A 23,244-nucleotide genomic window follows, 5' to 3' on the forward strand; every position below is an offset into this window, starting at 1 on the left:
GGTAAAAAAAGGAATTTTAGTTTTAATAACAATAATATAAAAACTCAAATTAAGCACCTTTAAAGTTCTCATATTACTGGTATAATCAAATATCTTTGATGGAATGTTTTCAAGTTCACAACTAATGGTTTGTCAACAAATGCAAATTGTACAAAAACAAAATATGATATCAATAAACATTAGCAGCTTAAATGTAGAGAAAATTACATGGAACAAAATCTATTTCTTATAAATTGATCTTTATATGTGTTAAATATAGTTTTGTTGTGCCAAAAAGTACCCTATTAGGAAATACAATATGTGTGATCTGCTAATAATAATGGAATGTAAAAATAACTAGTCTATGGATATGTTCAATATACATAATATTATGAACATTAGAGGCTGGACAATGTGTTCAGGTTTTTATTTAAAGTATATACACAAAGTGTTTCCACCTTTTTTATGTACACAAAATGTGTCCACCTTTTTTAATGTATACAAAATGTTTCCACCTTCATTTTATGTACACAAAATGTATTATACATAACATAAGAACATTTTAAAAAAATGATCTCAAAAACCATAAAAACTTGCCACAAAAAAAAAGAATAACTAAAGAAAAAATATTTAAAATCATTTAAAGTTGGTTGATATGGATGAACTGTACAAAATGTGGATCACATCTAATATAGACAATCTGGTCTCTATGGAAACTAGAAACACAACCAATTCAGAATGTGTAAGATGAGCAATATCTCAGAAACAAATTTATATAATAGAAAACAATTTTATATATTACTTTCTGATGGGGGAGCATGGTAGTATCCGTACTGTGGTACTGGCCCTGAAGATTCTGGATAGGAGGTGCTGTAGGTTCTGTTTGGATCCTGCACGTAAACCTGAGGTGTGAACTCACTCCATGCCGAGCTCATGACTGACTCTGTCTCATTGATGGACTCGCCCATTTGATGCCTGCGTTTCTTCATGCCTTCCGTGAGGTTGACAAGCTGGTCCCACTTGGTGCCACCACTCTGGGGGGCCTGGGTAACAGGCTTAGGAGCAATAGCTGGCTTTTGCATAACAACATTAGGAGCTACAAAAGGAACAGCATTAGGTACAGGTGCTAAGTAAGGCTGTGGATATGGTGCTACAGGATAATTTACAGGAATGTACTGAGGGTTGGTAGCAGGTTGGTATGGAATGTATGCAGCTGAAGGTGCAGCTGAGATAACACTTTCTAAATCATCATCAACTGTCAAATTTCTCTGTTTAGGTTTTGGTTTGGCTTTGGGTTTATGAGTGCTATGTTGGGTATTGCCACTGTCAGATGAGTCGACAGTATAGTGAGTGCTGTCAGAGTCTGTGGATTTCGCCCTACTTTTTGACCTACTTCTGCCATCCTTACTTCTTAAATCTGACCTGGAATGATGAGGACTCTTATTTCTATCATCGTTCTTATGTGTTCTACGTCTTTTGTCCGATCCAAGGCTTTCCTGGCTTTTACTTCTGGATTTTAGTCGATGTGTTGAGTGAACTGATGCTTCTGATGCCAGGGAGTTATTTCTCTCTTTGTGAGAGCTTGTCTGAGTTCCACGATTGTAGCGTTTGTCATGTCGGCCTCTGGTTAGAGGTCTCTTTTCAAATACCTCCACACATTTACTGCTGCCTGTCCAAGTGCTACAATCTCTAACTATTTTGACAGTCTGCATATTTAAATCAAGATCTCCAGTTGATTTGAACATTCTGGCTTTGTCCTTGGTGGAAATGCTCGCTCTGTCAAAGTCAGACATTCTGGACTCCACATCATCGTACATATAGGAGGACAAAGAAATGGTTTCTCCCATTGAGTTTTTACGTCTGCGACCATAGAGAGAAGATCTTGAGGCGTATAAAGATTGCTTTGAGCCTGCCCTTTTAAAAGCTGTGAACAAAAAATGAACAAGATTATTTTAACCAAAAACAAAAATAAAGTTCTTGGATATTGTAAAACTTATTCCAAAAGTTATTCCTAGAAATAGTCAATTAATAATATATTTATAAAAATTTTGAATTGTAATATTCTGTCAGTTATTGATTCATGAGCAGTATAAATTATTTTCATAACTATTTCTTATTGTTTGAAATTGTGAAACATGTTCACTGAACAATAAAACTCAACCATCATTTAAACAGAAATACACATGCTTCCCACCTCCCCCTTTTTTCCCCTCCCATGCTTTCAGTTCTCCCTATTCCTTAATTGTTATCCTTTTTCCATTTCAACCAGAAACTAAGGGTTAGACAGATGGATCCCAATATGTCATGCTGGTGCTCCAAAGATTAAATATTTTCTCAGACATTCAAAACTCTATGAGTATTGTACTCTAAATTTCATCATATATTTTTCTTCAATGAATAGGTTTGACCAGCAATGATTATATTATAACTAAATTTGTCATGATTTTTACATTAATAAATGTCCACAGTTTAAACATAAATTTGAACATCTCACAACACTACTGACTTCATCTATTTGGTAAGAAGTTAATTAAGTAACTTCAGATGACATTTAATTCCTTATAACAAAGGTGATCAGACATTCTCTTTGCTTACATTCATTACATTCTTATATTTTAATGGTAACATATTAATCATTAAACTCATCACTCACATTATAAATATACACACAATGTTATCTATTTAACTGTCTTCTACTGTGCCTACAATTATTCAATTTACAGAGCTAATATCATAGTGATGGCTCATTAAAAACTGAACTAAACCCTTGATAGGTGGGTCATTAAAGATTAGTATGTACCAGGACATACCAAATCTTAATATTTGGTTGTTACATAACTAACACTAAATGTAATATGTAACACAGAAACTTACGTTGCAGATTACTGTCTAAGTCAATATCCTCATCAATGAAGTTAAGGTTCAGAGACTTCACACTGCCAGCAGATTTACTTTGAGAGTAATTTGACTCCAGCTCTTCTAGAGCACTGCCAGTACTCTTAGACCGATTCATTCTGTGAACACCTTTTCCTTTGGATTTTCTTACACCTGTAGATTTGACAAATTTTCTTTCATAGTCTCTGTCTCTCTTCTCCTCACTTGCTGATGGTTCTTCTGGCTTTTCTTTTCTCTTATCCTCTCTGTCTACTGTGTTGCCTCTACTTTTGGACCTTATATCTTTATAAATTTCACTTACTTCAGACTCACTGCTGAAATCATCTTTGCTCTTTTTTCTACCCTGTCTCTCATTATGTTGCCTTCTTTTGGGATCCTTATCTCTATCTTCAGATCTGTGTCTAGGTCTGGATTTGCCCCGACTCGATTCGCTGTCTTCAGAGTCACTATGATATTTTTTCTTGCTATTGCTTCTACTGCGTCTATCTGTATGTTGCTTTCTCTTTGGCTCTTTGTCTCTATCTTTAGATCTGTGCCTGTGTCTTCTACTTTGTTCACTTTCCTCTGAGTCACTGCTATGATCGTTTCTCCTTCCATCTTTTTTAGGCAATGATTTAGATGCCTCAGTGGATTTCATTTTCTGAGATTTAACATTTTCATCCCCTTTTCCAGCATCCAACCTTGAGCTTTCAGAAGTTGAGGATGAAGGTCGGTGGCGATGTATTGCTGCTATCTCTCCACGTCTCTCTGGACTTGATGGCCTTGGTCTGAGTTTAGGAACTGGTGGAAGCTGTGGTTTTTTCAGCTCTGGCTTTGCAGAATTAGTAGATGGTAAAAGAGGTAGTTGAGGTTTGCTAGTGTCTGAAGCCATTGAGCTTGTGGAGGTATAACTAGAAATTCTTTGAGCTCGATCCTCTGCATCTGCTTCATTTTCACGAAAAGATTTTCTGAATTTAGGATTGTTTCGAAGTGCCGCAAAGATGGTATTATTACCCTGACTATTTCTGTCACCTGGAGAACCGCCATTTCTTTCATTTCTTTCTCCGATTGTTTCACTGGAAGAGGTTACAGTAGAAGATTGTCTGCTCAGTAAAGCTTCTATAGGAGGCGGGGCAGGAATGTTTGCGTTTTTGCCCTGGCTTTCATTTTTATTCCTCTGGGAAACATTTGGGATCACTCGTGCAGTAGGCACTGGAATCTGTCTTAACTCTGGTTCTCTTCTCTTCACCTCGCTGACATTTTCACTAGCTTTTTGATTTTTGGGTGGAGATGGTCCAAACCTTTCTAGTGCTGATTTTGGCTTTAATCTGTCTTCATTTTCATAGTCTATACCATCTTTTCCCAAAAGCTTCCTGTCTGAGCCTGGGAACTCAAGCCCACCATTTTTGGCCCCAGTGTTGTCAAAAGTACAAGTGGAACTGGCAGACAGGGCATTCTTGCTCAGCAAGCCACCATTCTTTGTGTCATTATTGTGTCTCTTGCGATAGCAGCAAACACAAATGACAGTGGCTATCACAATGGCAACAATGATGCCAACTACGATGCCTACTATCATTCCAACATTTCCCGAACTGGAATCTCCAGGAGTTACAGCAGCCATACCTATTACAAAAATTAAAAATGAAAATAATAATAATAAAATGAATCATCTCAATATAAAAGAACTACTTACAATGAGAAATAATAAAGCAATGCATTTTTTTTACAGTTTACAATGGGGTTGTTCCAGATTTCTTTCATGTCACGATGAAGTGTTGTTTGGCCACATTGATTTCATTGTAATTTGTCTATAGAAAAATAGCCTAGATCTAGACATCTTTAAGCAATAAAAAGTATGTTACAATAATTCACTAAATGATATGATTATTTAGTAGACCTACTAGATCTATTTTAGAGCTTGATCTAGATTTTAACTTAGCAAGACATTGCCATTATTGTCATACACAAGACCATAACCATGTGACTTATTTCAAAATAGGTATTCAGAACAACCCCATTTCCTACTTAATATGCTAAACTTTCATTACCATTATAGTTTAAAATAAATAGATAAAGATAACTATAGCTGTTTTTTGCTGACACTTGCCATAGGTTTTAGGAAAAAGAAAATTTATAATATAGATACAATCTGTACAACTGTTGAGCATGCAAAACAAAATTATGATTTTTGAAATATTACTTTTAGTTGCTTTGATTCCAATTTTAAATCCGAAATCCAAGTCACCGTAAGATTTTCTGATCAGTCTCAAAGTTCCCTTTCCATTGATAGTTTGATAGTTGGGAAGGCTATTCTGTGATGACTGGCAACCATATATATATTTCTGTAGAAAATACAGTTTTGAAATATTTTGTAAATGCAAAAATATCAATGAAGGAAATGCTTTTTAATTACAGTGTAAAAAAAAAGGTCAGTTATTATGAAATGTGACACAACAGAATGTGGCAACATATGTTCCGGAAGCTTAAAGTCGGTGCGAGCGAAGCCTGCCCTTATGGAGCATCACCAGAGAATGCTGACTATGTCCTTCAAAGCTGCATACTATATCAAGAGGCCCGAACAAGACTCTGGCCCCAAAACCTTCCTATAGAACAAAAACTATAAGGAGAACTGCCTGATCTGGAAACCACTGCGCAGTTCATCTCAAATATAGGATTACTTATCTGAACCCTAGACATGTAAAATGAGAATGAAGAATAAGAATGAAATGTGACCAACAATAAACAAGTTCATAAGAATTGTGAACAATTATTATCTAAGTCAAGTAGTTAGAAAAATGTAATCTATTGTTAGCTTAGACTTGTATTGCCCAAAGTCAATAAGAAACAAGAACAACTATTAACTAAGGTTTGGTTAAACTATTTATCAAAGCAAGTAAATAGGGAAAGTATAAACAATAAAGACCTGAAGGAAGAACACTTTTAAAAATAAAATAAGGCTTACTTTCAAGCTTTGTTTTAGTTAAAAACATTTTTTTTGGTAATTTCAATGGACACCTGCTTTGTCGGCCTTAGAGGTGATAAAATATGTAGGTAACATGCCTTGTAAATTACTGCACTCTTCCTTAATTTTCTAACACAAATTCAATGTTACTATTATCCTAATACAAGTATGCTTACAAAAGAATTTCTTGAGAAAATATATAAAATAAGCACAGTAGTACTTATCTTCAAGCTTGTCGTTGAAAAGTTAACTATTTCATGGCCTTCATTTTAATTTTTAATAGGTTTAAATTTAAGAATAAGAATAATAAGAATTAAGAATAATCAGATTTAAAGCATTTTTTGACAAATTTCCAAATACCATGATGCTTACCTCGTCATTCATCGACATCTCTAGAGAAACATCACAATCACTGATATATGACCCAGACTCCACCCACATTTTTAATGTATCGCCATCTGTCTGGGGATTAAACTGCAGGTAACAAGTCAGCTGCTGATTATTGACTGTGCCTGTAGATCGAGCATTAACATAAACAGTCTGGTCTCTGGGGACATCTAAAAAGCCTGTAGAAAGACAGTCTGCCCTCAGGTCCATGTAATCTACAAAAGGAAAAACATTTTTATTTGAATTAGAACCATCTATATATTTTTACATTGTTACCTTAATAACAAAAATTTAAAATATTATATTGATCCATTTTATATTTTCATAAGTTTTACAAACAGCATTGAATTTTTTGTAAATAAAAAGAACATGTAGAGGTTGTAAGACTAATTTGAAAGGGAGGGGGGGGGGGGGGGGCAGCAAGTCTAAAAAAAAGTGACTAAAGAAATTTTTTTTATTCAATTCAAAAAGTTGGTTTTAGACTTTTTAAAATGCATTTTTGAGCTTCAATCTTTTTTTTTTTTGTAGTTTAACTGCATAAACATAGTCATAAGGTTTTCCTTAAATATGATTGTTATGTCCTAAATTATACTTAATACTTATACATACCTATTTTATAAATACTTAAATGCTGTAAGAAGCACTTAAGTCACCCAGTCAAAATCAATTGGTTCTCATTCAAATTGTGAAAAATACTAACACAGGTATTATTGCACTTATAAATGAAGGATTAATATTCTGTGTATATACAGAACCCATTCTACTTTTTAAATTGTACTTATAAACAAAATTGACTACTTAATATTCAAAATTGTGTGTCCTAAAACTTTAAGGCTATGCTTGTGAGTTCAAACTTATAGCATTTCATTGAATTATATCTAAGTGATTTATGTAAATAATCACCAACTAACTCAACCTAACACATATAAATTTTGAATCAGATGTATAATGAAGATATAAAACCTTCAACTGCACTGCAATGAGCTACAGCATCAGAATAACAGGCATAAGTGGAGCTTCTATCAAGGTTAGGGATTAACTTTACTTTTTACTTTATCTAAACAAGACTTGCGCATTGTTGTTTTTTGTGCCGCATTCAATTATTTACTATCAACACCTTTATAACATACCAATTTGTTTATCATATGATGAGAATAGAATGGCTTCAAATAGTACTTTATTTGTAGAATATGTTTGTAATCATCTAAAGAGCTCTAGTACCATAATAAATTAAGGATATTGGCTGTATGGTGCTATCTAAAAACTTTCATTGCATTCTGTTTGTCATATTTAGTAGATCAAAGGTTCTAAGGTGCTATAAATGCTTTGCTCAACATTTGAAATTTTTGGGCCACAGTTTCTTTAGAGACATAAAGTGACTAGGAACCTTTTTAACAGACTTAAATAAGAATTTAACTTAGCCTTAAAAGAAAAATAATTTATTTATGAACATAAAAGTGACAACCTATGTCTAACTAATCAAATTTTGTTTTGTTAAGAATATAAAGATTTCAAGACTATTTTTTAAGCCTACCTACAAACTACATTGTAGTTAAATCAAGGCAATAAAAGATTTTGAATTCTGAATTATTATGAATTTATTTTTCTTTTTGGGCTATCTAAGTGTAATTCTTAAAAAACTGTATATATAGAATAATTTCTCCAAGCCATTTGACCCTCAAACAAGAAGATTTAATAACGCATTTCAAATAATGTACTTTTTTTTTTCTTTTCAAACATCAAAATATAATTTATAATTAATATATTCTTATTATATGTTATTTAAGAAATAAATTGTACAAAATTAATCTATGAAATTCTTATTAAAAGCTACATACACTCATTCTTAGCAACTGCTGCTGACTCAATGCCATCCAATGAGAAAATCAAACAAATTATTGCGAAAATGAGTTTGTGACAAGAGACTTTCATTTTCAATCATGTGTGCAAACCCTGAAAAAATAAAATAAAAAGATATTTACATTATTCAATCATAATAATAATACAATAAAGGATGTCCCAAAGTAGCTGTTCAGTTTTTTAAATTCTAAGGTAAGTTTTTGTTGAGTTAGTGGACACAGTAATAAAATAACACCATCAGAACTACCAATATCTTGGCTTTATTCAACAAGATTCATCTAAACAGTAAAAATTAACACACACATGTGTCACATGACTGGTTGCTCAAGCACATCAAACATTCTGTTTTCAGACACCGCACAACAACTTCTTGGACACATGATATCTAATATATATATATAAGATACTGATTATGACACTTTTCTATTAATTATATATAGATTTAGTTTAAATGCTCTCTTTGTATAATATTAGGTATTTTTTTGAAATTAATGATCATGTTGTTGCATAGGTGTGTCTAGTAAATAGCAAGGTGTTTTGTTTTATTAATTTGAAGACACCAGCATAAATCATAAGATGAATAGTAACAAGTCAAAACGATTTAGAACCAATTAAAAAAGAAATAATTAAATAACTGTATTATTGTAATACTAGCCTTCATGGGATTTCCAGTCCTTCTTGCATTACATGAGTTCTGGAATAGAATGTGAAATATTAGCATTGAAACCCTTACTTTTCCTTGAATTGCAATATATGGGCTACTACAACTAGTTGCACTTTTTTATGTAAAAATCTTGTGGTGCAGGGTGGTGTGTTAGCATTTCTCTACTCAACTGTTATAAAGATTATTACGTTTTATCCTTTTGTGATATTACAAACAAGAAAGGTAAAAAATCTTACTTTTTTTTTATAATACAAAAAGAAAAAAAAAAATATATATATATATATACTTTAATTTAAATGAAAAAGATAATTATTAGAATATTTTTGAATTATTTATGTTTAAAAAATTAGATCTAATATAATATGGTTAAGCTGTGCATGAGTCCATTCCTAATTTGATAGATCTTTAACATTTTGTTAATAATTTTTTTTTATGTCAAAATAGATCAGAATAGATATATACTAAAATCAAATAATTTTTATCTACTTTGTATATATGCATCAATAAACAATAAATAATAGATTTATAAGATCAAGATATACTTTAATTAGAATGCTGCTAATATAGACAATCATGTCATAGATCAAAGAGTTAGATCTAGTCTAAGCCTGTAGTAACTGTATCGTAGTCATCTAGAGCTATAGCTAGAGAGCCTTAAAATAGATCTAGATTTAAAAATTCTCTAATGTGTATCTAAATGAATTAGTTATCTTTATGAATGGATCTAGAAATTTAGGAGCTTCAAAATAATGATGAAATTTAATAATTTTTAAAATTATTCAGAAATGATTTTGAAAAACATTTTGATTGTTACTTCATAATAAAATCAATTAGTCAATTAATAATTTTAGATCTACTGATCTAAAATCAATTAAAAATCTGGATCTATCATCTAGATACCTTAGCCTGTAAATATAGCCAGGTACTAGTTGATCTCTACATTCAAACATTTATATTTTTTACAGGAATGGATGTATAAAATTAACATGTACAAGAATCAATTGAATGATTGATACTGTCAGTACTGAGTGTTATTCGTTCAGTGTGACTGGTTCAGTTTATGAGTTACTTAACTTAACATTGATGCATAATTGTATAATATAATACGGTGGTATAAAAATGTATATATATATAAAAATGTATCTCATTGATATGCTAACAGATGCATTCACAAATAGAGATAATAACGGAATAAATATAATGTATACATAGATTTGATAGTGGCTTATTCAGCCCAAGGTGGCTCAATGCAAAATCAAAATCAGCAGTAATCAATCTACCTGCTATTTGCTGATGACTATGCCCTAAAGCCTGCTCCGAAAATGATCTACAAAGCATGGTCATTGACTTTTCAAGAGCATGTTAGACTTCAGCCTCATTATAAACACAAAAAAAACAACAACTCAAGTCTTATACTTGCCTGCTCCAGGCCAAGCCTACTCGGATCCAAGCATTATGATAAATGGACAGGAAATAAATGCAGTGGAAAGATTCACCTACCTTGGCAGCACACTCTCCCAAAACTGAAACATTGATAATGAAATCAACTTGCATAACGCCAAGGCCAGTGCATCCTATAGTAGACTGTCTAAAACAGTTTGGAATAGATGAGGTATCACCACAAGCACAAAGCTAGGGGTCTATCGAGCTGTCATCTCCCCTACATTGCTCAATGCTCAAAAACATGGACAGTATATACTGGCACATAAATTGCAAAGAACAATAGAACAGCTCAGCCAGAAGAAAAGCATCAGAGAAAAAAAAGCAAGGCCAATGACACTATCTCCAGGTGGAATAACCTGGCCATAGTGCAGACAAACATTCTGGGCTCACATGATACTGACATAGGTCTCACCAGCCACATGAGGAGGCACAAAACCTCAGTGCAAAAGTGGTCAAAATTTAACTACAATGGACAAACTATAGATTTCACTTAGATCATGATCATAGATGATAGCTATGTCTTAGTCTTAGTGACTAGTGACAGAGTAGATTAAGTCTTAGTCTAAGACTAAGACATCTAGATTATTCTAGATTAATATAGATCAAGATCTCTATTACTAGCACTGACTAGTAGCAGATTAAATCATTAATAATATGAAATTAATTTTAAAATTAGAACTTAGAAAACTGTTCAAATAAACACAGAAGAGTATAGTTTTCAATTTACAATAGAAGAGAGTTTTATTATGTTTTTAAGGATTTTATCTTAAAATTATTATAATTATACTATATTATAATTATTATATACTATATAAATTCTATTCTAGAATGTCTAAATCATCAACTATTAGTTAGTAGTCTAGCTCTAGTACTACTAGAATTACTAGATCTAGAATAATCTAGATCTATATAATATAAATTTACTATAATTCTATAATATATGATTTATGAAATATAATATATGATATAGTATACTAAGTTATAACTAAGTATAGTCATAGAATATTATGAATATAATATTATAATTAAGTCAATATAGATCTATTTCTATGTACTAGTTATTACTAGTAATATATGTACTGTTAAGACCTCTGCGCGGTGTTGATTCTTGACAATCTGTCTAGTGTAGATCTGACTGTAGGTAACGCTGAACTCAACACTTCAGTAACACCGGCGAAAGGCCGAAACAATCAAATATGTAGTCGACGCTGATATGTTGTTCTACCAATATGTTTAATACTCCAAAAGGGAATCGTCCGATGTCAATAATGTCGTACTCAAGTCTACTACTCTACAATAAGCGTTCTCCTTCTAGCGTCGTTTAGAGCGTTCTTATTTTTAAAAGATCTGTCACGTCACTTGTCGCTAATTAAAACTTTACCCTATTCCCGAAACAAATAACTAATTCCTAACTACTTCCTAATCATGTCATAACAGTACTGAACTTCTTACTAGAGTGGTAATAACTAGACTAGGTCACTAGAGTTGACTAGAGCTAGAAAAAAAGAATGCTAGATCAAGTTCAACTAGATCTAGAAATCATCTATAATCTATAGTATAGACATAGCCATAGAGTATATAGTAATATAGACCAGTCTTTTCTGAATATTTAATTCTAATTCTTACTCTTCTACTTCTAACTAAGACTAAGAGTAATTTTAAATTTACTAATTAGTAATTCTATGACTAAGTCTAAGTCAACTCTAAAGTCTACTAAGTGAGACTAAGACTGTGTCTAAGACTAGTAAGACTCTAAGACGTCTTTAGAAGTAAGTCTAACTGGTCTAACTCTAAGACTAAGACAGAACAAGTAAAATTTACAGTTTTAGTTACTGTTACAGTAATAAAATAAAGTGTGAGTGTTACACAGTTTACACTTTACACAGGACAGGTCACAATTTTAGATCTACTCATCTAGATCTAATGAGTTACGTCGTACCTTATGGAAATAATGTCATTATTTACAAATATCCTAGACCTATATAAATAAAAATATTGAGTAGATCTAGATTCTATATTAGAAATCTAGTTTACCATTTGTTTAACAAACACTTCCGCGTTAGTTGCGTTTACTGTTTAGAAGGACGCCATTTTAGATTTCGACATCTTCTTTATTGAAGGGACATTCGTATTTATTTGGAGGAAAAAAAAACATAGCAAAAACCAAGAAATATATTTATATCGGGGGTTCTGAAAATCATAATATTAATAAGGCTTGTCATCGAGTCCGAAGATAAATGAGGAATACCGGTACTCCAAATACAGTACGACGTATTTTCCGTGGCTACGCAGCCCTAGCTGCGACCTACATACTTTGCCACATCCAGTGCAGACATAACCATTATCCACCGGTGGTCGATTTAGATTTTTTTTTAAACGTTTAATGTGTATAACCAGCGCCTTTATAAGTGATCTCCAGCTGTCTCATTCCGAAGCCACCCCTGATAGCAAAGATTTTGGGCCCAGTAAGGGCCCCAACTGGGCAAGCCCATGCTAACCATATGGGCCCCAAGTGGGGGATGAACGTTGGCCCAAACGGGTGCCCTTGGGGCTGAGTCTGGGCTCAGTCAGGGGGCCCAGAAAATCCCAGTGTTAAACCCTTGTGGGGCCAGTAAGGGGAAGGACTTGTGGGCCCCAACAGGGTAAGAGATACTTGGCCCTTTGGGGACAATTAATGAAAGCCCAATTAGGGCCCTTAAGGGTCAAGTCTGGGCTCAGTTAGGGGGCCCAGATGAAACCCTGACAGAACCCTCATGGGGCCAGTATGGGGCAAACATTGAGGGGCCAGAAAGGGCTAAAAACATAGGCCCCATTTGGGGGATGAACGTTGGCCCAAACGGGTGCCCTTAGGGCTGAGTCTGGGCTCAGTTAGGGGGCCCAGATGAACCCTTGATGGGACCCTCATGGGGCCAGTATGGGGTAAACATTGAGGGGCCAGAAAGGGCTAAACACATGGGCCCCATTTGGGGGATGAACGTTGGCCCAAACGGGTGCCCTTAGGGCTGAGTCTAGGCTCAGTTAGGGGGCCCAGATGAACCCTTGATGGAACCCTCATGGGGCCAGTATGGGGCAAACATTGAGGGGCCAGAAAGGGCTAACCACATGGGCCCAATTTGGGGGATGAACGTTGGCCCAAACGGGTGCCCTTAGGGCTGAGTCTGGGCTTAGTTAGGGGGCCCAGATGTAGCCCTGATGGAACCCTCATGGGGCCAGTATGGGGTAAACATTGAGGGGCCAGAAAGGGCTAACCACATGGGCCCCATTTGGGGGATGAACGTTGGCCCAAACGGGTGCCCTTAGGGCTGAGTCTGGGCTCAGTTAGGGGGCCCAGATGAACCCTTGATGGAACCCTCATGGGGCAAACATTGAGGGGCCAGAAAGGGCTAACCACATGGGCCCAATTTGGGGGATGAACGTTGGCCCAAACGGGTGCCCTTAGGGCTGAGTCTGGGCTCAGTTAGGGGGCCCAGATGAACCCTTGATGGAACCCTCATGGGGCCAGTATGGGGCAAACATTGAGGGGCCAGAAAGGGCTAACCACATGGGCCCAATTTGGGGGATGAACGTTGGCCCAAACGGGTGCCCTTAGGGCTGAGTCTGGGCTTAGTTAGGGGGCCCAGATGTAGCCCTGATGGAACCCTCATGGGGCCAGTATTGGCTAAACATTGAGGGGCCAGAAAGGGCTAACCACATGGGCCCCATTTGGGGGATGAACGTTGGCCCAAACGGGTGCCCTTAGGGCTGAGTCTGGGCTCAGTTAGGGGGCCCAGATGAACCCGTGGTGGAACCCTCATGGGGCCAGTATGGGGCAAACATTGAGGGGCCAGAAAGGGCTAACCACATGGGCCCAATTTGGGGGATGAATGTTGGCCCAAACGGGTGCCCTTAGGGCTGAGTCTGGGCTCAGTTAGGGGGCCCAGATGAAGCCTTGATGGAACCCTCATGGGGCCAGTATGGGGCAAACATTGAGGGGCCAGAAAGGGCTAACCACATGGGCCCAATTTGGGGGATGAACATTGGCCCAAACGGGTGCCCAGATGAAGCCCTGATGGAACCCTAATGGGGCCAGTATGGGGCAAACATTGAGAGGCCAGAAAGGGCTAACCACATGGGCCCCATTTGGGGGATGAATGTTGGCCCAAACGGGTGCCCTTAGGGCTGAGTCTGGGTTCAGTTAGGGGCCCAGATGAGGCCAGTAAGAAATGACACTGAGCTCTAGCTGAAATGGCATAAAATGACATAAATAATTACATAAACAATTTACTAGTTGAAATTAATAGTTTATTGCATTATAAAATGTTAATGTTAGCAACTATTAAAAATAATTTAAAATACCGGAATACACTAAAAAACGTTTTTTAAAAGTAAAAGCAATACCTGTAGCAAAGATTTTAACTGTGAAAATTGATCCTATAATATTATAGTATACTATGGAAAATGCATTGAGTCAACAAAAAAGTTGTGAATGATAACATGAAAATCTATAACAAATTTATAAAGAACATAATTCAGGATCATCTACAGAAAGTATAAGTGCTGTATAAAAATTATGTTTAAAGCAAACAGTTTTGACAATCATAAAAACAACAACAACAACAACAACAAAAAACAACTTAGCTTTTGTAATTATGTAAAAAAAAATATAAAAAAATAAAAGTAACAAAAAAAGTATTAAGCTGTTGGAATGTAAGCAATATGTACACTGAAATAAGTAAAAGCATATTTATTTAAATATTAATTGTAATAACAAATTGCTTAAAATGGCAAATTAGAAATAAGTTTTTAAAATATGGATGCTTATATTTTTAAAAATACAATAAGTACTTATTATACCATAAAATTTTAAAAAAAATATAATGGCTACCAAATTTATGAAATTTATGAAATTTTAACATGTACAAAAGCTTGAATAGCCTATACAGAAACATATAAATTATATATAGAATGTAATTCAGAATTATCTAAACAAAGTATGAGCCTGCTGTATGTAAATTGAAAAGCAAACTGTTTTCACAATCATGAAACAAATTTTAAAAAAAAACATCAGATTATGTTGTACCGGTAGTTCTAAAGAAAAAATGACCAAAACAAAAATAAGCTACCTGTAACAAGTTTGTGAAATGTTAGCAATATAAACACTGAAATTTTAAAAACATACATTTAGAACATAATTGAACATTAAGTAAATGACTTAATTTGTTTAAAATGAAATAAATGTGAAACATACTTTTAGAAAAATACCAGTGCTTACTTTACAAAAAAAAATAAAAAAAATAAATACAAAAAATAATTAATAACCATAAATATATAAATTTAAACAAGTAAAATATAATTAGAGAATGGTGCTTTTTAATCAATAGGGTCTACATGCACAAAAACCCAAAGCTGAGTCTGTTCGAGGTAAATATTCTCAAGACCTCGCCTAATTTTAGATGATAATATTTCAAAAAAAATATAGGTCATGTACCAGTACCAAAGAAAAAGTGTGTGCTCAACAATGAAAACTATACATTTATATATACCGGTAGCTCATGTTTATAATTTCAACAAAATATTTTTTTCAATTTTGAGCAGAGTGACTAGCTGCACTATCATATTCATAATTTTTTAACAGTGAATATTCTATGTAAGTAAGAGCAAACGTTTCAAGCTACTGTTCAAAAGCCAGTAAACAACAATGATGCTCATATGGTACATCATCTGTAACTGTCAACTTATAACCTTATGTTGTAATAAAAGTAAAGTTCCCCTTTTCAAACTTAGCATCTATAGGGCAGATGATGTTAAGGCCATCAGTTTCTTTGGCTAATGGTTAACAAGCAGGGTGTCATGTAGCTAGCTAAACAACTGTCTTTACTTTCCCCAGCTAAAATCAGGTACCAGTATCCATCAGAGTTAGGGTGTCTTAAAAATCCCAATTTTCACTGAGATTCTAATTCGGGTCTGGAAGCCAAATGCTTAACCACTTAGCCACCATGCCTTCCTTATGTTGCTATAGCTGAACGAAATAATTAATGGTGAACATAAATATTTATAATTAATATATGACAAAACTAATGTGTATTTGAAAAAAGCACAGTACCGGTAATCAACAACCAAGAACCACTACATGTTTTATGTAATGCACCTACATAGTATGTTAATAAACTAACAAGATCCAGCACATGTTTGAAATATTATATTTACTTATTTCTTTGTTGTTAAGTCTAGATAGGTAGGTTTTTTTTTTCCATTAGTCATTAGTTCTAATTTTTGTAGTATGTAAATAAATTTGCTTGTGCATCTTACTTTTTTTTAAACATTTATAAACTTTGATTAGGTTTGTTTGTAAAATGTTTTACATGTTTGGGATCATCCTTCTTTTTTTACGATTTCTGTGCCATCACATGTGCCAAGTTCAAGTACTTTCTCTAAGTTATTTGACAGACTAGGGTAACTCACTTGAATAATCTAAGAAGAACATAAAAAAAAAAATTAAAAAAAAAATATATTCCTATGATTTCAAAATGAAATGTTCATATAAAACATACAAAAAACAAAAACACAATGATTTTCACTTTTTCCAAACCAAAAAATGCTGACATTATCTATTCATGATTTGTGTATGCAGGCTTCATTAACTACTGTATTTTCGCACATGTACATATCCTGCACAAGTTAAAAAAAAAAATTTAAAAAAATTTTTTTTTAAATCTTACAACTCGTATCATATACCAAACGTGACTTGACGTAAACTAACAGTACATTAATTGTTGTTTATCTGTCCCTCAAGATGCAATTGAGCTTCAGTTGTTCCAACAAGTGATAACAGAGAGTTCAAAATTCTGTGAAATATGAGCCTACCATCATATGTATAAGTAGTATGTTTTTCCAATAGAAAGTCACTGACATAGTTATCTGGTGATGGTGGAGAAAACATTTTACAACCACACAGCGAATTATAGGAGGTATAAAGACCTATCAGTTTTCACACAATGTTCATAAAAATTTAAAATACTTATGAGCCTCTTAGGTTAGGTTGACGCAGCATTTGATCAAGAAATGATTTGAAAGAAAAGTAACAATGCAATTGTGGCATAAAAAAAAATTATAAAGATTATGTTAGTTAAAAATATGGAAATAAAAATTCATACCTAAAATCCATAATTTGGATTGAAAATTCAATACATTTATTTTCTGTTTGTGCCATGTCCAGTCCAGCCAAGTTATAATCCATACTATTGTTCTCTTAATGCTGTTTTCACTGGATAGATCTGTAATATATAAGATGAGATAAGTATGATTCTGCTGACACATAAATAAATAAATAGCTGAATTATTGTTTCACATTAGGTACTTCGATAAAAATTTCAAAATGATCACAATGCAATGGAACATATTTAGTTAGATAGAGCTTGAGAAATGCTTTCCAATGATACCAATTTTATATTGCTGAGTTAATTGTGAGGGAAGTTATTAAATTTTTAGTGGCCAAAAATTAGCCTTCTTTAGCCTTTGTAAATAAATAAAAAATCTGTGACCGAAACAACTGACTGTTGAACTTAAATTAACTGTATTATAAAAAGTCTTAAAGATTGGGGTTGAAACTTCACACTCTTTTACATTAACCAGTATTCTGTTAAAATAAATTTAAAAAATAAGACCAAGCAATAAAATCTTTGAAAAAAAGTTAATATATAAAAAAAGCCTTCGACAAAAAATAAAAATATATGTGATTTTATCATCATATGAGCCCAAAAATCACAAATAAAACAAATCAGAGATCTGTATTGTGTTTTATTTTGTTTAATTATAATTCTACTGTATTTAAATAGCTATTTATATGCATCAGATAGATAATTCTTATAAATTATAAATGAAAATAGCACTGCGCAGAAAAATATTTCCTAAAATTTAATGACTATAACTACTATAAGTTTCATAAACTTCATAAAAAAACAGTTTTAACCTTTTTGTAGAGCACTGGCAATTAATCATTTTAAAATGCCTTAATTTAAATGCTTTAAAAATTAGATTGTAAATTAAAAATTTCTTGCTTCGGACAATAAAATAAAAAAGAAACCTTGCGATTTTTTTAGAAGTTATTAAAAGATTTTTTACTTGAATTTTTGTGCAATAATAGCTCATCATTTTAAAAATATAATGTACTTATTTATTAATTATTAATTTACATGTATATTAATAGAAAAAAACAACACACAGAAAAAAAAATAATTATTAGTTCGCTGAGCTAAAAATTTGAAAAAAAAAATTGTAATATTTAATATTATTTTTTAAAGTAATTAAACTTTTTACTTTAAAATTTGCAGATTACAAAGTCATTATAATAAAGACACATTCCCTCTCCATAATCTAGCATTCAAACACTATAAAAGTTAATCTAACTGAAAGATTCCTATGTGTGCTTCTAAAAATAGCTTGTGATAGACAGAAATGGACCATTTCCAGTAAATCACAGTGTTGGTTGTTACTAAAAATAGATTTTAACCATCAACTTTGAAAATTAATATCTAAAGAGTGTGCAAAGCTACAAAGTTCAAACTTAGCACACAGATATATATTAACATGCTAAATTCAATAGAATTAGTGAGATTGTTGTAACCATAAACACTTTTATTTTATTTAAAAAAGAAAATGTTACCCTTCTTTGTCTTTGTTAATTTTAATATCAAATATCTTTAAAGTGCGCCAAGAGAATTTAATGAAATTTGAAATATACACATTTCATAATATGATAAATTATTGTAGCAAACAGCATTGTTGTAACTTTTATAGGAAAAAAGTTGTAAAAATGTCAACTTTCACATAAACTTTTGTTAAGAAAAATTTAACAGATTGGCTTCAAAAGCAAATAAAAATGATCTCTGATATCTTATGTTTACAAAAAGTAATCATAATTAGTCCTCAAATCAAATACAATATATGCTAAAACTTTGATGGAAATGACCACCTCTAAAAAAAAGGGTAAAATGTGCTGACACACTTTTCAGCCATTTTTTGGGAGAAAAAAAATTGATCTAGGTCAGTTTATCGAAGTACCTATTCACATAAATGATATTTTACATCCTAAATCCTACAATATAATATGGCCTTACCAAATTTTCATGAGAATCTTCATCCTTCAGTTTCACTTCTATTTCCAACAGTGATACATTATTTGCCATTGGGAATTTTGCTTCATACCCAATCCTGATTGTATTTATCTCTGCTTCTTTTAATTAATGAGTCTGTACTGCACTCAGATCTTTTCTCCAGTATCTCTAGAACATGTTCTGCAGACAGAAAATAAAATAAGTATTAAATAAATTTTACAAGTAAATCTAGACTGCTAATATAAATTATTCAGGAAATCTGGATCATCAGATTTGTATACAACATTTTTGGCTTGAAAATATTGTAAAAAAAAATTACCAGTTTGATCAATAACATCAATGGAGCTCTTGTCTCAACTTGAGTCTTGACTGAAAGTTATTTTCCAACATGGTCCACCTTAAAGAATATGAAAAAATATTAATATAGTAGCCTAAGTATAGTAATAATTTTTTTAAACTTAATCAATTGGTAATTATAATAAAATTGAGTAGTAATAATACTTTATATTTTAAATTAAATACCTGTACTCATTGACTCTTGGACAGATCCAGCAAGAAGTGATCATAGTGATGCCATCATTCTTTCACTCTTTGGTTCCGAGAGTCTGAAAATCATTTTTTTTTAACATTTCAATTTTTTAAAATCAAAGTCACACATGAGAAATATTAAATACATAGATCTACATAAGGCATAAGCAATATAAAGATAAATTATAAATTCTGCACAACATATTGAATGACAAGATTATTGACTAGTTTCAGTATAGTATAGTATAACATTGTTAGATTTGCTTCTACAAAAAAGTATACACAAATGTATTTATAGGCCTACATTTTGCATTTAAATTGAAAATAGATCTCAAGAACTCACGTATTTTAAAATATTAATTTTATTGGTTGAATTTGGTTTTACTATCTTTTCTAAATTGACTTTCTAAATCTAATCTATTAAGGTTCTAATAAACTGTGAGACACGCCACGGGATTCCGCGGGATTCGAATGATTATAATTATTATTTCAAACGGCTTTCCTTGAGTCACTTAAAATAATTATTTGTGCCTAGTGACGGCCTAGTCTGACTAGACTTAAACTTAAACCAAAAAAGCACATTCACAAACAAAAATGACATTAAAATTAAATGTAGATGTAGATCTAGATTCTAGTATTCTAGATCTAATCTACTTTAATTTATCCAGACTTAATCTCTATAAATAAGTATAAAATAATAAAGTAGATCTAATTGTCTAATAAAATAAAAAGTACCTTTGCTTGACGCACACATTCCAAAGTTGTTAGAATAGATTCGAGTTAATCACAAATCAACACAATCTTGAAGTAGATCTATGAGTACTATGACTGGAATGGGATGGTCATGGTGTTTGGTTCTGGCGCTATTTTTCTTAATGATGCAATAGGCTGTAGCCTATCATGTAGACCTGTCTCTGGTTGGTCAATTGTAAGTAAGCCACGTGACCGGGTAGCCTACACATTGACCAGCGGCACAGTCTTTCTCCCCCCCCCCCCCCCCCTCAGGACTATAATCTTCTCTAATACTGTATTAGTAGTGTCTCTTGTTGAATATTTAAATTGTTTGTTTTATTAACGCTAGTATTTCGATACCATATAGCAGTGTGCAGCATTTGAACAAATGATGTGAGGATGTGTTGGTTCATCTCGTGACCTCATCTACTTGACTACCGTACTTACACAAATTGCATTATAGACATTATAATTAACGAAGATGGTTCTTACAAAGTTAGATTGCACGATTTAAAATATGACTCTAATTAATTTTATATATATTTTAAATCATAAATATTCTAGAATGGGGTATACAGTAGATATTAGATAAAACACTGACACGTACATAGTCTACAACTATGGCTACAACACATTTGCATGCCTCTTGATTTTTTTTTATGCTCTTTATCTTCGTAGAATCAGTCATCGATAATATTTACGAACTGTGCCTATAATGTAGTTTATTAGATCTGTCATGTAGCATGTATTTTGAGATAACTTTTTTTTAAATGTATGAAACTGAATAGCAAATCCTGTCGTTCATATCATGATCTTGCCAGTTATATCTTATACTTTAAAATAAAAATTCCTTGAATTATATTTAAATCATAAGATAGTTTTAGTTACGTGTTTCATTATATTTGAATGTTATTGACCTAAACATTTGTGTAACTCATAAAAGAAAGAGATCACAAGGTCTATTACGTCAACAAAAAGATCGAGTAAAGAGGTGGTACGAAAAAGATTTACAGTGAGAGTCAGTGAGCCTTGACCTACTGACCATCAGTGTGAACACGTGTACTTTCTTGCTTGATAGCACGCGTTCTATGCAACGAGCAAGGAAAACGTCAAACACGTGTTAACCTAAGCTGATCTTTATTTGTAGGAATTTTACACGCACTCGATCTTTATAAATTGATATCTATATTTAAATATAACTGAGACAAACATTTAAATCAATATAAAAGCATTCTTATTAGTCATGTTTCAAAACGACTAAATAAATTCAAACAAGATTGGTAAAACCCCTATTGTTAATATTCTTTGCTTGTGTAAAGTTTGTTTACATTAAAAATATCTACCGGTACTGGAAACTAGCATTATAGGCTACATTAAAACTTTTAAAATCGGCTTATTACCAGAAGATGCAATAAGAATTGCAAATAATTTATTTATTTGAAATCTAATTGAACAGTGCAACTATACACAATTACAGTAAATCAGATCTGTAGTATGAATGGTTAAAATATATTTAATACATGTTACAGATAAAACGTAAAAAAAAAAAAAAAAAAAGAAACCAATGCTGTGCTAGTTTAACTGAATCTGTTGATTTTCTATGTTAACCTATATATATATATATATATATATATTTATTTATTTATTTATTTCCTGAGGTAGACGTGAAAATACATAAACCTAAATATCAATGACTGGTCAGTAAATACCGGTACCGGTACCTTCCGCAATGATAGAAACCTACAAGAACGACAGATTCAGTTTTATTACTTCGAGAGGCGTCATTTTGTCTAGCGTTTCATTAGGTGTGAACTCGAGAAATCCAGCAGAGTGGGTAAAAAAAAAAAAAAGAAGAAAGGGGAGTTAAGTTAGAGGAAGGCTATAAAAGAGATCACCATGATGTTAATTAAACATCTGGGTCAGATAGACGTAGAGGGAGTGCGAATATGGTCACAGGGGTGTTACATTACATGAGCAAAGTCAAAATGATGCCTAAGTGAAGGTCCATTTACAGCAAGTGTTGTAAAGTCACAAGTTGCTTTTTTTTTTACTCGAAAAAATCAAAACACTCGACATCATATTAATCGCACATTTGTATCTAGCCATCTCATGAAAAATCTTGGAGCTAGGCAATGACCCTTTTTTTTTTTAAAGTGTCACGTAGGCCTACTATATTAGATCTAGAAATTTTAAATTGGCATATAACATGCATAGTTCATACACACGCGCGCTAACAAACATGCACACACACAAATATCCCATATATATGTCGTTATAGTAGAAACGTTTTGATCAAACTACTGTGAGAAGAATAAATAAAATATATAATATAAATCACTTTTTGACTTAATGACATTAATTGTTATACCTAAAAATGACCTACAATCCAATTTATTTAATAAAGTATAATGTAAGATAAAATTATCACAATTTAGAAATCAGCATTCTATAACTTTAAATTAAATGCAAAGAACGAAAACAAAAAGAATAAAAACATATAGGAACATATACACATTTTTATGAAAATAAAATAATTAAAAAACAGCAATATTGTTTGTATTAATAATCTAAGTGAGTCTATCCGAGCCAACATATCAAAGTCATGGTTTTCTTTTTTTTCTTTTACCTCCCCTCGAGTTATGTTACGTAATAACTTTCTATGTTTCGTCTGAGATAACAGCTAGACCGGGAGAGCATTCCTTGTCAGTAGGAAGAAAAGAGAG

At 32.7% G+C, this 23,244-nt stretch overlaps 1 protein-coding gene and 1 long non-coding RNA gene across 6 annotated transcripts; both read right to left on the reverse strand.

Annotated features, from left to right (window-relative positions):
- Positions 1-415: 415 nt before the first annotated feature.
- LOC106056534 (uncharacterized protein DDB_G0287625-like) lies at positions 416-12,331 on the reverse strand. 5 transcript variants are annotated; one of them, XM_056026633.1, is made up of 8 exons: positions 12,204-12,305; positions 10,147-10,249; positions 8,718-8,756; positions 8,041-8,155; positions 6,188-6,417; positions 5,054-5,195; positions 2,854-4,476; positions 416-1,903 (listed from the first exon to the last, which is right to left on the reverse strand). In XM_056026633.1, exons 4-8 carry the CDS (start codon positions 8,132-8,134, stop codon positions 771-773), a joined length of 3,222 nt encoding a protein of 1,073 aa, XP_055882608.1. In that variant the 5' UTR covers positions 8,135-8,155; positions 8,718-8,756; positions 10,147-10,249; positions 12,204-12,305; the 3' UTR covers positions 416-770. The 5 variants fall into 5 exon arrangements, with proteins under 5 accessions (XP_055882608.1, XP_055882610.1, XP_055882607.1 ...); XM_056026635.1 differs by having other exon boundaries at positions 10,227-10,249; positions 12,204-12,278; XM_056026632.1 differs by lacking the exon at positions 10,147-10,249 and having other exon boundaries at positions 12,204-12,331.
- Positions 12,332-15,640: 3,309 nt separating this feature from the next.
- On the reverse strand, positions 15,641-22,051 carry LOC129926037 (uncharacterized). The gene is made up of 6 exons (XR_008777722.1): positions 20,525-22,051; positions 19,784-19,866; positions 19,581-19,658; positions 19,265-19,441; positions 17,303-17,422; positions 15,641-16,619 (listed from the first exon to the last, which is right to left on the reverse strand). It is a non-coding gene; the product is annotated as an uncharacterized LOC129926037 (long non-coding RNA).
- Positions 22,052-23,244: the final 1,193 nt, after the last annotated feature.

Source organism: Biomphalaria glabrata, chromosome 4, assembly GCF_947242115.1.
Source record: "Biomphalaria glabrata chromosome 4, xgBioGlab47.1, whole genome shotgun sequence".
NCBI lineage: Eukaryota > Metazoa > Mollusca > Gastropoda > Planorbidae > Biomphalaria > Biomphalaria glabrata.